Raw genomic sequence first — 13,711 nt, forward strand, 5'->3', positions numbered from 1 at the left:
GCCAGTGTAGACGCTCTTTTCCGGCTTTTCTAAAAACCGGAAAAAAGCGGCGGACATTTTTATTTAAATGCCGCGGGGGATATTTAAATCCCCCGCTGATTTCCCTATTACGATAGCTGAAATTAACATGCCCCTTCCGGAAAAGGGGCCAGTGTAGACGTAGCCCCTATAGAGGAAAAAAGGTGTATTTTTTTTACTTGAAATAATCTATGTGTTAAACATGCAAGACAAAATCTAAACACTTAAGAAAACAGTATTTTATTACAGGATTTTAAAAAACATAAAATTTTCAGTAACTGGTATGATGTATTCATAATAGAGCTTAAACATGTAAAAAAGACAAGGAGTACACACCTTTAGATGAAGCTTTTGAAGTATGCGGGAGAGTAATCGGGGAAATTTGCCTGTGTCTATCATGTTAATGAGCAACACTGCTTTTTTGATGCTATGTAAAATGAAAAAGATTGCGTAAGTTTCTTAACTTAAACATATTGGCTTTAAACAATGTACTATAAATATTTTTGTTTTCACGCACCTGCAAGCGCACTTGGGGTACTGGCTTCTAATCCAAATTAATTTGGATTAAACAGATTTTCTTGATACTTTAAACACAATTTATAAAAATTCACAGTGAGAATTACAGAGCCAGTCTCCAAGTGAGGAGCAAAATAGCGATACTCCCTCTCCTCCCTTCTCCAATTAAACCGGCTGAGCGGATAACCTGGGTGCCCTAGCTCAGCCGGCTGTGCGATACTGACACGGTCACGCTGCCCACATGCTGGAAGCGGCGAGAGGGGGCCGTGCCGCAGGCGCAGTGATCCCAGCCCGCTAAGGAACTGGGGTCCCAGCTTGGGGGTTCAGTGGGGGAGGTCTGGGGGCGGGGGTGCCCCAGAGTTTGGGGGACACTGAGGAACTGGCGGTCCCAGGCCGGGTGTCGGGGGGGGGGGCGCTCTGGGCTCCATGCCGGGCCGGGGCTCCGGAGGCGCCGCTGGGCCGGGCGGTCCGTACCTGCCGCTCTCGGGGATGATGGGCGCTGCCATCCTGCCCGCCGCCGCCGCCCAGGTCCGCCCGCCGTCACTCACCCGACCAGGGGCGGGGCGGACGGGAGCCTGGCAGGCTCAACCGGCCCCGCCCCCACCCGGGCGGAGCTACGCGGGCGGCCCCGCCTCGCGCTGGGTAACTGCCTCGTGCTCCTGTGCCGCTTGCGTCTTCCCCCCGCCCCCCGGGTGGCTGAGACGCGCCGCGGGGAGAGCGGGGTCGGGGCAGCCGCTCTCAAAATCCGCTCCGGGTAGCAGTTACTGACATTCTAGTGCGTCGGGTTTGCCTCGTGTCCGTTTCTGCTACCCGCGCGCGTCTCGCTGGTCCAGGAGGAGCTAAACCTGGCAGGTGGGGTTCACTTTGTCAGACTTTGCTGCCAGTGCTCCTGGTGTCTGTATTGTTCATGAACATTTCATTGCAAAAGTCCAGTGGTGCTCGTTAGTTTTCTGTGATCACAGAGATATAAAATGTGACCTATGACCTGACTGAATTATCATAACTCTTCGAATGAGGCTGCTAAAGTGTATTCTCCCATTAACACTCCCTGTTTTCTTTCCTAGAATACTCAAACCCACACGCCTAAAATTTGTTGCGAATTAGGAATATTTGTGAGATAAGAACTTGCACAGAAATTGAACAAGCTTGCAGTAAATCGATTTAAAAGTTTGAATGGATATTCACAGACAAAAGTGCACTTTTGAAAAATGTGACTATACAGACATTTACAATATGGGTTAACATTCCTCTTTTATGGTGAACATACCGATGTTAACCTTCTTCTATGGTGAAAAAGGAATTAGCTCAAATGTCTCTAAAATGTGAACAATTATTGGGAGAACTGATGATCTCTCCTGGAAGATTAGAAAAAGGAAATGTGATACCAACACTGACAAAAAGAAAAGAATGGTCCTGAAAACTGTTGTCCAGAAGGTATTTGTTAGAAACAATCAGATAATGGGACAAATATTGACAGAAAAAATCTCTAGGGGCTTGAAGAAATTGACCAGAACAGGTATTGTGGAGTAAATTATTCTTCCGCAGCTATTTCAGAATAGTTCCACTTGTAGAGCCGGGTAGTGAGGGCAGCAGCAACAGCAGCTCTTACTGAGCATGCTTGATTCCAGTGCACACGATCAGTACAACGGAACAATGGAATTCTGAGGGCAGCTGCTGTGTGATGCTACACTGGCTGCATGTTTATGTGGTGGCACCTAAGCCACTGCCTGGCCCCACAGTGCACGGGCCTCGATGGGAAGCGGGCTCCCACAATAGCCCTTTGGGCTTGAAGGGGCGCCCTGGGGGCTTTGCACCCTGTGGGCTTTCTTGGGATTGGTTAAGGGGTGCAGGCAGCTGTCAGGGACAATGCAAAATGTAAGGTGGCAGCTGTTATGGACGCTTAAGGTAGGAGAAATTGACCCAGGAGCATAAAAAATCCCATGAAAATCGGGTATTTAAACAGCTAAGTTCTTGGCAACCCAGTGCCTCCACCCCCTCAACAGTGCCCAAACTAAAGGGAAATTGACAATAGGGGTTTTCATTGGCCAGTCTGAAGCAAATTAAAACAGAAAACAAAGAGACTACATCAGCCCCTACATTTGGAAAGGCAATTCATTTTTTTTAAATTCTTTACACTGGTATAATCTAAAGACTTGTTTAGATTAGGATTTTAAAGAATATTAAAAGAACATATTAACTAATATCCTCTAATTAAACATACTTGAAAAGGTTAGACTCACCCCTGGACTTCAATTCTGACAGCTGCATGTTTGGTACACACTGTCTTATCTATGGTAGACTAGTCAAATGTGTTAGTTAACTAAAACATTTTAACACATCTTTCATTCTAATCTAGGAGTCCTGAGGCACCTTAAAGACTAACTGAATTATCTGTGTTTTATTTAGTCTTTAAAGTGTTATAGTATTCCTTGTTTTTACAGATACAGACTAGAGATGTTAAATTTTGATTAATCAGCTAATAGAGTAGTCGACGGAAATTCCATCGACTACTCAATTAGTCGATAAGGGGGAGATGGGGCGCTCATTATCCCAGCTGTGTCTCTGCCTTTGAAATGTACCAAGAGCCCAATGGGGCTCTTGCTACATTTCACAGGCAAAGGCGAAGCAATTAGGACACGGCGCAAGCAAGAACTGCTTCAGTCTCCACTCACGCCGTTTACCCGCTGTGCCTCTGCCCCCGTGAAGACGGTGCCAGGGGGAACCGACTTTTAAGCTGGTTAGCCCTAGCACCGTCTCCTGACCCCCCCCCCCCCACCTTGCTGCCTCTCTCTGATAGAGGCAGTGGTGGGGAGGGGAAACCAACTAGTTGAGTCACTGCTTGACTACCCAATAAGCATATGCTTATTGGATAGTGAACAAGTTGCTTACATCCCTAATACAAACTAATATGGCTACCCCTCTGAGTCTAGGTACAACCAAATTTGGTGCCCCAGTGTAAGTGTGAGAAAGCATCTGAGGCCAGATCTACATTGGTGAGAAAATTGATGCAAGATACACAACTCCAGATAAAAGAATAGCATAGCTGGCGCCAACATACCTTGCATCGATTTTTTTGGGGTGGCCCCACAGCTGGAGGTCAAAGGGAGAAACTCTCCCATCTACTTTCCTACTCCTCATGACTGCAAGGTATGCTAGTGTTGAAGGGGGGCACCCTCAGTGTTCAATTTAGTGGGTCCTTACTAGACCTGTTAAATCGAATGCCAGAAGAATGATTTCCGGAGTGCCAATCTTCCTGGAATTGAAGATAAGCCCTGAATCATCATATTTGAAATCCTGCTGAGGTGGTTTGGACATGCGTTGCCAATGTCAAGAAACTGTACTTACTACTAGATAAGCCACATGGACATTCCTTGGCAACAATAAAAAGAACAGCACAATACATTGACAAAAATGCTGCTGTCATAGAAACAAGGTATACCAGTAAGGGACATAATAGTAGACAAATGGAGGTGAAAAGACTGTTACCTTGTGTCAGAAGACACAAGAACATCTAATAAATAATAAATAGTAAAGAATTATGGAATTGGGGTTATTGCAAGAAACCATGGTAGGTCCTGGAATCAGATGGAGAGAAGTTGAGAACCCTTGATTAAAGGTAATAATAATTCATGTATATACGTGTGTCAATCATACAGAAAGAAATCCTAGCCTGGTTGAAGTCAATGGAAATTTTGCCATTGACTTGAGGGGGCTAGATTTCATCCAGTATTTTTAAAATGATAGTGTCTATTTAAATTATTTGTTCAGAATAAAATGTATTATATACTTCACCTCTGAAAAAAGTCTGAGTAACACTACTGACCTTACCCCAACAGAGGAACTGAATTCTAACGTGGAGGACTTCAGGATGAAGGAATAACGAGTTCCATCAAATATATTAGCATGATCTGCATTCACAATCTCTTTTATAAGAGTTAACTATAACTTTGTTGCTCTACACATACGCCTGTAGTCCTTAAAGTGAATGGGGCTGTGGTGAGGCTTTTTAATCCATCTACATAAATCTTTTGCAGGTTCAGGGTCATAGGCACTATGGCTGAGATTTTAGGGAATTTAGCTGAATTTAGCTAATGGACAGTGGGCTTCTAGATCCCTTGGGCAGCTTTTTATATCTCAGTTTCCATGACTGCCTTCACTTTACTGTTCTCATATATTCTGCTCTATTGTAGTCTGTGATGCACAAGTACCAATAGAGCCTTAAATACTGTTTTTATGCCATTTGATCATAAATGTTTTACAGTTTGTTCTCATAGATCAACTTTTCATTTAGAATTCATGTAGGGATTTCCTTTGTAGTTTTTAATTTTGAAAATCTCCTACAGAAGCTGGTAGAAATGATGCATAATTAAAGAATTCTTTGAAAATGTCTATATTCAGCTCCTAAGTATCTTTTGGATTTGCCCTCCCATAATATTTTCTACTCATTGTCATTCTGTATTCCCTCACCTCCTTCTCTTTTCCTACTCTTATTTGTCTTTCATCACTTGCCCTCATCTGTCATTCTTCCTTATTTATAAATCACAGTCTTGTATCCCTTATCTTGAACACAGTGGATATGTCTAGACTGCATCCCTCTGTTGGCAGAAGGATGCAGATTAGGAAGGTCGACACTGCAAATGATTTAACTATCCCTTGCTTAATTTGCATAAAAATGAGACTCATGTATGCCTCCTGCAAGGAGGTTTACAGGATCTGTCAAAAAAGACTGTCTTTCTTGACAGATCCCCCTCTAGACTGCCACTTTTTGCTGAAAAAGTACTGAGTTGGCAAAAATGGTGGCCAGTTTTATGCAAATTAAGCATGGGATATTTAAATCCCCGCTTCATTTGCAATGTCAACCTGCCTAATCTGCATCCCTCTGCTAACAGAGGGATGCAGTCTAGACATAACCAGTATGTATCTCTACTGCTCTGAATATACAGACTGGAATTTACTGAGGGTATGTCTACACTACAGCGCTAATTCGAACTAACTTAGTTCGAATTAGTTAATTCGAACTAAGCTAATTCGAACTAACGCGTCTAGAACTAAAAACTAGTTGCTAATTCGAACTTGCGCGTCCACACTGATTGGACACAGGGGGGCATTTAAGGGCAGCTGAAACTGGTTCTGGCAGGGCATCAGGTCAGTAGTTGCTTTGTGTGGCTGCTGTCTGAGGCTATCTGAGGCTCGTGCTTAAAGGGACCCCCCCGGACAGCCGGTTCTCAGCTTTTCCTGCTTGCTCGCCAACCTCGCCGAGGGACAGCAAAGCGTTGGTCTCTGTGCCCGTCTGTGTCGGTGCTTCCCTTCGGGGGGTGTGGCCAGACAGCCCGCCTCCATCACATCCATCTTATTTGCCTCTCTGAAGCATACAGGACAGAGAAGGAGCAGTAAAATCAGCATAGTCTATGCTGGCTCATCTGATCCTGAGAAGCTGAAACATAGATATGAGGAGAGATCAGGATATGTGAGACTGCCACCGGCTGGCACCTATGTTGATTCGAACACACACACAGTCCCTGGAAGAGGAATTTCCCACTGAGAAAAGAATCCCCAGTAATTCCAATTTAGTTATCTCTCTTACAAGTGTAAATTAAGTTCACAACTCCCTTGTAAGAACTGGTCTCACAAAAGACAGACCAGCCCCATTTGGCATGACAGATAAGAAAGAGAAATACGTGACCCCATGAGTATAAAAGATGGGCCCAGCACACACTCACTTTGAGTGTCATTCTACCCTCTACCTGCTGGTCAGGGTAGGTGTTTGACCTCCCGAGGTTCTATGGGGACGCCCACCTTGTATTTTCGTCTTTCTTAGGAATTGAGGGACCGGCCCTGGCCTGACATGCTGGAGTTGAGAGGCACAGAAGGGGGTAAAAATTGTACCTGGATGTGGTCCTCTGTCTTAAGTGTACACATAGAAAGAGTAAGCTGTTACTTGGTACCATTATTTCTATTTTTCTATCTTTATCTTCTTTGTAATCATTTTTAAGATCTATATTTTGCTAGCAGTATCTATATTTTGCTAGTAGTTAAGAAATAGAGCAATAGCCATTGTAACCATATGATTTATAAGCTTCTTTAATAAACCTGTAACTGTTTAAGTTTTAACCTGACTCCTTCAGTTGCTGTAACAGAACCAAGCACAATTTAAAAGAACTTCAGCCGGTCTTAAGGGACAGATATAGGGAGCCCTGACCATCGGCTGACAGGGGGGGCCGCCGCAGGTGGCAACATGGAGCCACAGCTCGCCCTGCACCTTCTGGTGCACTTTCTGGACTTGCTGCTGCAAGCCTGCCACCAATGGCTCGAGGCTGCCTGGCACCACCTGGTGAACGTCAGCCCCCTGCCTCTCCACCTGGCCGCCCTGGGGGCCGTGGAGGAGCCGCGGCGGCGCCCCGGCACCGGCGTGCCCCGCCGCGTCTGGCGTCTGGACACCAGCACCGACTGGTGGGACCGCATCGTCCTGGAGCGCTGGGAGGACCGACAGTGGACCCAGAACTTCAGGATGAGGAGGGACACCTTCCTGGAGCTCTGCGAGTGGCTCGCCCCTGCCCTGCGCAGAAGGGACACTCGCATGAGACCCGCCATCCCCCTCCAGAAGCGGGTGGCCATCGCCCTCTGGAAGCTCTCCACGCCGGACAGCTACCGATCCGTCGGGAACCAGTTCGGCGTGGGGAGATCCACCGTCGGAGCGGTGCTCATGCAGGTACGGTGCTCGTCGGCCACCGAACCGGGGGGGAGAGGGGCTGCGAGGAGGGAATGGGCCGCCCCAGGGACAAAGGGGGGGCGGGAGGAGGCGAAAGCGCTCCGCACCGGAGGGGTCGGGCTGTCCCAGCCGTACTACACGCCGCCAGGGGGGTTGCTTCCGGGAGTGGGGCGCGGGGCACTGCCAGGGCACGCACGCTCCCAGCCACCCGGGCGCCCCCCTGATTGGCGCTTTGCTGTGTCTCTCTCCGCAGGTGGTCAAGGCCATCAACCGGGTGCTGCTCCGCAGAGTGGTCCACCTCGCCGACCCGGACGCCGTCATCCGGGGCTTCGGCGCCCTCGGCTTCCCCAACTGCAGGGGGGCCATCGACGGGACGCACATCCCCATCCGTGCCCCGGAACACCAGGCGTCCCGGTACGTCAACAGAAAGGGGTACTTCTCCGTGATCCTGCAGGCCGTGTGTGACCACCGGGGCCAGTTCACGGACATTCAAAGTAGGAATAAGAGCCTCCGGAAAAGGGCGCTTTTTCCGGAGGATCGGGGCCAGTGTAGACGCTCTTTTCCGGCTTTTTTAAAAGCCGGAAAAAAGCGGCGGACATTTTTATTTAAATGCCGCGGGGGATATTTAAATCCCCCGCGCATTTCCCTACTACGACTGGTGAAATTTACATGCCCCTTCCGGAAAAGGGGCCAGTGTAGACGAGCCCACAAGGAATAATGGTGTTAAGGAACAAGTCCATAGACTTCCCCCTGATTGGAGGTGGAAGCAGCTCAGTATCTGGCAGGATCTAGTTCTTAGAGAAAAATAAAATTATTCTTGTGGATGGAAAGAAAGGATAAAAACTTCTGCATGTTTCATGCCAAGGTCAAAATCAGAGTTAAGTGCCAATATTACATTGTAACAAATGTACAAAGACTGCTGTTGGCCCAAATTCCACACAGCTGCTTTCCAAGTGGAATGAGATCACAGATGGGTTACTGAAGCATGCATAATGTATTTGAAAATGCTAATGATTATGTCTAATATGCCAAAGTGAGACTCTACAGACTAAGCATTGTGTTTGTTAAAAAATAAAACATTCAACAGAACTAGGATATTGTGCTTCCGGCAAAACTATTTAGCTGGGACATGTCTCAGATTCTACGAATTTGAGGCTGGAATCCTTAATCTGGTTTCAAAATACAGTAGTGCTTAAGATCAGTTTTGCTTTGTTACAAAGTGTTAAGAGGATCACAAGAGTTGCCTGAAAAAGGTTTCAAAACATAGTATTTTTCCCTTTTTTTTTCTAACTGCAGAATCTGGTGAGCATTCACTATAGAGTTCTTTCCTCAAAAGATGTTGACATATATAAATTCAATAACAGGATGGATTCATTTTTGTTTAAAAGGTGGAGTGGATCTGACTGGCTTCTTGCCAATACATAGAAGTTTATTTTAAGCCAGAAGGAATGGGTTAGTGGTCTAAACATAGGATTGAAATATCTAGACTTTCTGGAACCATAGGTTTGGATTATCTCAAAGATGACAAGCCTTCATCCTTCTTAAGCACTGTAAGTAAATTAAGTACCATACAATTTATGGGTGAGGATCTTTTGGACAAGTCTAAAATTAGGTTCCATGTGGACAAGATCATATGACACTTTTCATGTAAATAGGGAGGTCTCCATCACCTGGGCTGTGTCTACACTGGGCCACTTATTCCGGAAAATCAGCCGCTTTTCCGGAATAAGCTGCGAGCTGTCTACACTGGCCCTTGAATTTCCGGAAAAGCAACGACGCTCTACTGTACAAAATCAGCCGATATTCCGGAAAAGCTATGCTGCTCCTGCTCGGGCATAAGTCCTTATTCCAGAACACTGTTCTGGAAAAGGGCCAGTGTAGACAGCCCAATAGTCTTTTCCGGAAAAAAGCTCCGATCGTGAAAATGACGATCGGGGCTCTTTTCCGAAAAAGCGCGTCTACATTGGCCACATATGCTTTTCCAGAAAAAGGGCTTTTCCGGAAAAGCAGCCTGCCAATGTAGACGCTCTTTTTCCGGAAATACTTATAACGAAAACTATTCTGTTTTAAGCATTTCCGGAAATTCATGCCAGTGTAGACACAGCCCTGTTGTTTTACAGTATGCTATAGGCCCATGGTGTCCAACCAGTTCTGAAGCAGTAGCCACTATAATGGCTACTGCTATAGCAAACTAGACACACTCAATCGGCCAAACAGCCACATGTGATTAGTTGGTAGCATGTTAGACACCATGGCTATAGGCCATTCGGTGGCTACCCTCCATTGTAGAGGTGCTGGTATATGCATACAATGTGATTTTGAGTATTTTGGGGTCCTTTGGCTGGAAAGAATGACCTAAATAATAATAATAAGCTCCAATAAATAACTTTTCACCTAGAGATCTCAAAGTTTTCCAAAAAGAAAGATAAATATGATTCTCAGTTTTACAGATGGGAAAACTGAAGCACAAAGAAGTGAAATGACTTGCCCAAAGTCATATAATGAGTCAGTGGTATTTTACATGAGTTGTCATGAGCATGCTTCTTCTTCTTTTTTTTTTTTTTCTACTTCTCATTTTAGTTATGACTATATTTATAAAATTCAATGTGCCATATCTTCAGCTGGTATAAGTCATAGCTCCATTGGTTATAGTGGAGTTACAATGGTTTATGCTACAGGTCTGGCCGTGTGATTAAACAGCACTTATATTCAATTGCTTCCTATTCTCTACTAAAATCTGATGGAGCATGCTGAAAATGTGAATCTGAGACCCAGATAGAAACTGAATCATGCAGTAGTTCTATCTTAGGCTATGTCTAGACTATGGGGAAGATTCAAAAGAGGAGATACAAATTCCGCATATCTTCTTCTGATCTAACTTTCGAAAGCAGAGCTTTCGAAAGTGAAAATAATTGACACACTTTTTTTCAGCAACCCCCCCTTTTTTGAAAAGCCGCTTTTCCTCAAAACATGAGGTTTACGCAGATTTTCGAAAAAGGGGAGGTTGCCAAAAAAACTGTGTCTAGATTACTTTGAAAGTGAGATCGGAAGAGATAAGAAAATTCCCGAGGAATTTGCATATCCTCTTTCGAATCATCTCCGTAGTCTAGATGAGTCCTTACTCTCAGTTTTAAAAGGCATAAAGAATGAATGTTGCTTAGTTGGTTTTTGTAGTCAAATAGAGTGCAGACAACACAATGACCAAGCAAATGAGAAGTTAGGGGAGGAAAGTCTGTGGTGGGCTATGTTGTGGAGTTGGTACTCCCATCCTTCCCTAAAGGCAGGCCATATACTTTAAGGCCCTATGGTTTGGGCCCAGACTGGATTGTCACTCCACAGTCCCAGCTACCAAGACAACATATCTGGGTAGTCGGAGTCCCTTGTCTTGCAGGGCAGCGCAGCCTAGTGGCCAAAGATGATAACTCCCTTCTTCCATCTAGGGTGGTGTGGCCTAGTGGCAAGTTAATAACATCTTTCTCTTGCTGGGCAGTGTGGCCTAGTGGCAAGAATCAATAATATTGCCTCTCACTTGCAGGACAGGAAGCAATGGATGGCTGGTTGGATTGTACACAAAAAGATGGAAAACAGAAGGACCTTAGTGCTCTTTCAGACAGACAAAGGTGGCAGATGCTCGTACAATGACCCAACCCCAACTGATGGGATATAAAAAAGCTAGTGTGATGATAGCTTAGGTTCAATCTATATTTTTAAATATATTTGGGTTTTCATTTTATTTTAGCCAAAGTGTGAACGCTTTGCAGCATTAGGAACAGTATGTATATGGAATACATGTACTAAGTATAGTGATAGTATAACACACTTTGACTAATTTAAAGTAAGTGTGTGAAAGAAAGAGATAAAGCATGTGTGTGTGTGGACAGTTCTTGTGGGGTGGTCCATAAGTCTCCTTTGCCCCTGTGTTTTTTAAATTAACCTTCTAGAACAAAGTTATTCCAAAAATCAAAGTAGTTGCTTTTTAAGAGTATTTTTCTGAAGCAAATACATGAATTAGTACTATCACAAGAGGGGGTGATTTTGTAGGAAAAAGGAAAATCATCCAAATCTTTCCTTTAAGTTGGTGACAGATTCTAACTAATGCTCACCTGCAAATCCCCTCTGACATAGCACTATTTGACAGTTAACTACACAAAGCCAATAGAAAAGTCCCTAGATTTTGTTTTACTTTTGTTACTACTTGCTTCCTACATACATCAGTCACTGAGTTTCACTATCAATAAATAATACAGGCTTGACATTGTGTAGTTTTGTTTTCTGCATCTGTGCCCGTGTGATTTAAACTTGTGCAAGATCCCTCACCAAAGGCTCTTAAGTAAAGTAAGTTGAGATGGGATAAGAGGGAAGGTCCTTACATGGACTGATAACTGGTTAAAAGACAGGAAACAAAGGGTAGGAATAAATGGTAAGTTTTCAGAATGGAGAGAGGTAACTAGTGGTGTCCCCAGAGGGTCTGTCCTGGGACCAATCCTATTCAACTTATTTATAAATGATCTGGAGAAAGGGGTAAACAGTGAGGTGGCAAAATTTGCAGATGATACCAAACTGCTCAAGGCAGTTAAGACCAAAGCAGACTGTGAAGAGCTTTAAAAAGATCTCACCAAACTAAGGCTATGTCTAGACTGCAGGCTTCTTTCGAAAGAGGCTCTTTCGAAAGCATCTTTCGAAAGAGCCTCTTTCGAAAGATCGCGTCTAGACTGCAGGCGGATCTTTCGAAAGAGCAATCCGCTTTTTCGAAAGAGAGCACCCAGCGAGTCTGGATGGTCTCTTTCGAGGAAGCCCTATTTACATTGAAGAACGCCTTCTTTCGAAAGAGGAACTTTCGAAAGAAGGCGTTCTTCCTCGTGAAACGAGGTTTACCGCCATCGAAAGAAAAGCCGCGTTCTTTCGAAATAATTTCAAAAGAACGCGGCTTGAGTCTGGACGCAGGGGAAGTTTTTTCGGGAAAAGGCTACTTTTCCCGAAAAAACCCCTGAGTCTGGACACAGCCTTAGTGATAGGCGACGAAATGGCAAATAAAATGTAATGTTGATAAATGTAAAGTAATGCACATTGGAAAACATAATCCCAACTATCCATAAAATATGATGGGAACTAATTTAGCTACAACTACTCAAGAAAGAGATCTTGGAGTCATTGTGGATAGTTTTCTGAAAACATCCACTCAGTGTGCAGTGCCAGTCAAAAACAAAACAAAACAAAACAGAATGTTAGGAATCATTTAAAAAGGGCTAGAAGATAAAGCAGAGAATATCTTAATATCTTATTGCCTCTATATAAAACCATGGTATGCCAACATCTTGAATACTACATACAGATGTGGTCGCCTCATCTCAAAAAAGATGTATTGGCATTGGAAAAGGTTCAGAGAAGGGCAACAAAAATTATTAAGGGTTTGGAACAGGTCCCATATGAAAAGAGATTTAAAAGACTTGGACTTTTCAGCTTTGAAAAGAGGAGACTTAAGGCGTAATATGATAGAGGTCTATAAAATAATGACAGGTGGAAAAAGTGAATAAGTTATTTACTTGTTCCCATAATATAAGAACTAGGGGTCACCAAATGAAATTAATGGGTATTCTCTCACATGCATAATTGACAACCACTTGTACCATATTCAAATTAGACTCCAGACTTTTCATAACAGGAGCTGTTCTTCACTCAGTGTTTCTATATACTCAGGAGAATGGAGTCAAAATCCATTTTAGGATTTCAAATTGCTACCAGAAGACAAATAATGGGTAAATCACTTGCTTCAGGAATGTATTTATGAAGATTAATCTGTGTCTAGCTGAATCTGTCCAAGAGAATGTTAATTTTATTCCATGTCTCTGACAGAGCCCTACCATATAAACTGCCCCAGGGCTAAAAGCACCAGATTTCCAGGGTCCCCCAATAGCAGCAGTGAAACTGACAAAAATCATGTCAATTTTAGTCAGAAGCTGCTGGGGTCCCAACAAGCATATTTCTTTTCAGTAGCATCGTGACTGGGAGTTTACAAAATATTTTTTTTTACATTCCCATTACATGGGAAATTTGAAAAAATATTGTTTTATTCCAAATTGAACTGAAACCTAATTATAATAATTTCCTACAAACTGGAAATTCCAACTTTTTGCCAGCATTACTTATATCACCCCATCATTGTACTATGGAGCCACACTTATGACCATCCATAAAATATTAAAAATAAAAACAATAATCTCTCTTCCTTCACATCCCATAGAACAGAGGCTCTGTGGTCTGCAGCCCGCTAGTGGTTCATGAAAGGCTGGCCATGGGCTTGGGGATCCCCTCACCACAGCGGGGAGCACATGCTGGCATTCCAATCCCAGCTCCCCACGAGGTTGGAGCACCACCACCAGCTTCCTGCTTGGAGGTTGGGGGGGGAAGGGGGAAAGAGCCTCGCAGCCTTGTTCCAGCCTTCAGTGGAAGGAAATGGCTTTGCACACT

The 13,711-nt window shown here is 44.2% G+C and overlaps 1 protein-coding gene across 3 annotated transcripts in view; it reads right to left on the reverse strand.

Moving 5' to 3' along the window:
* The window catches only part of COMMD10 (COMM domain containing 10), a 252,315-nt gene extending 251,077 nt beyond the window's left edge, over positions 1-1,238 (reverse strand). Inside the window, exons 1-3 of one of the 3 annotated variants that reach the window (XM_075931974.2) lie at positions 1,009-1,238; positions 536-602; positions 355-445 (exon numbers count right to left, since the gene is read on the reverse strand). In XM_075931974.2, the coding sequence (XP_075788089.1) occupies positions 355-417 (63 nt within the window). In that variant the 5' untranslated portion in view covers positions 418-445; positions 536-602; positions 1,009-1,238. The remainder of the gene's footprint in view (positions 1-354; positions 446-535; positions 603-1,008) is intronic. The other 2 variants (XM_075931972.2, XM_075931973.2) reach the window with 2 other exon arrangements.
* Positions 1,239-13,711: the final 12,473 nt, after the last annotated feature.

The sequence above is a fragment of the Pelodiscus sinensis genome, chromosome 6 (genome assembly GCF_052426305.1).
Source record: "Pelodiscus sinensis isolate ZL-2025 chromosome 6, ASM5242630v1, whole genome shotgun sequence".
NCBI classification, from domain to species: Eukaryota; Metazoa; Chordata; order Testudines; family Trionychidae; genus Pelodiscus; species Pelodiscus sinensis.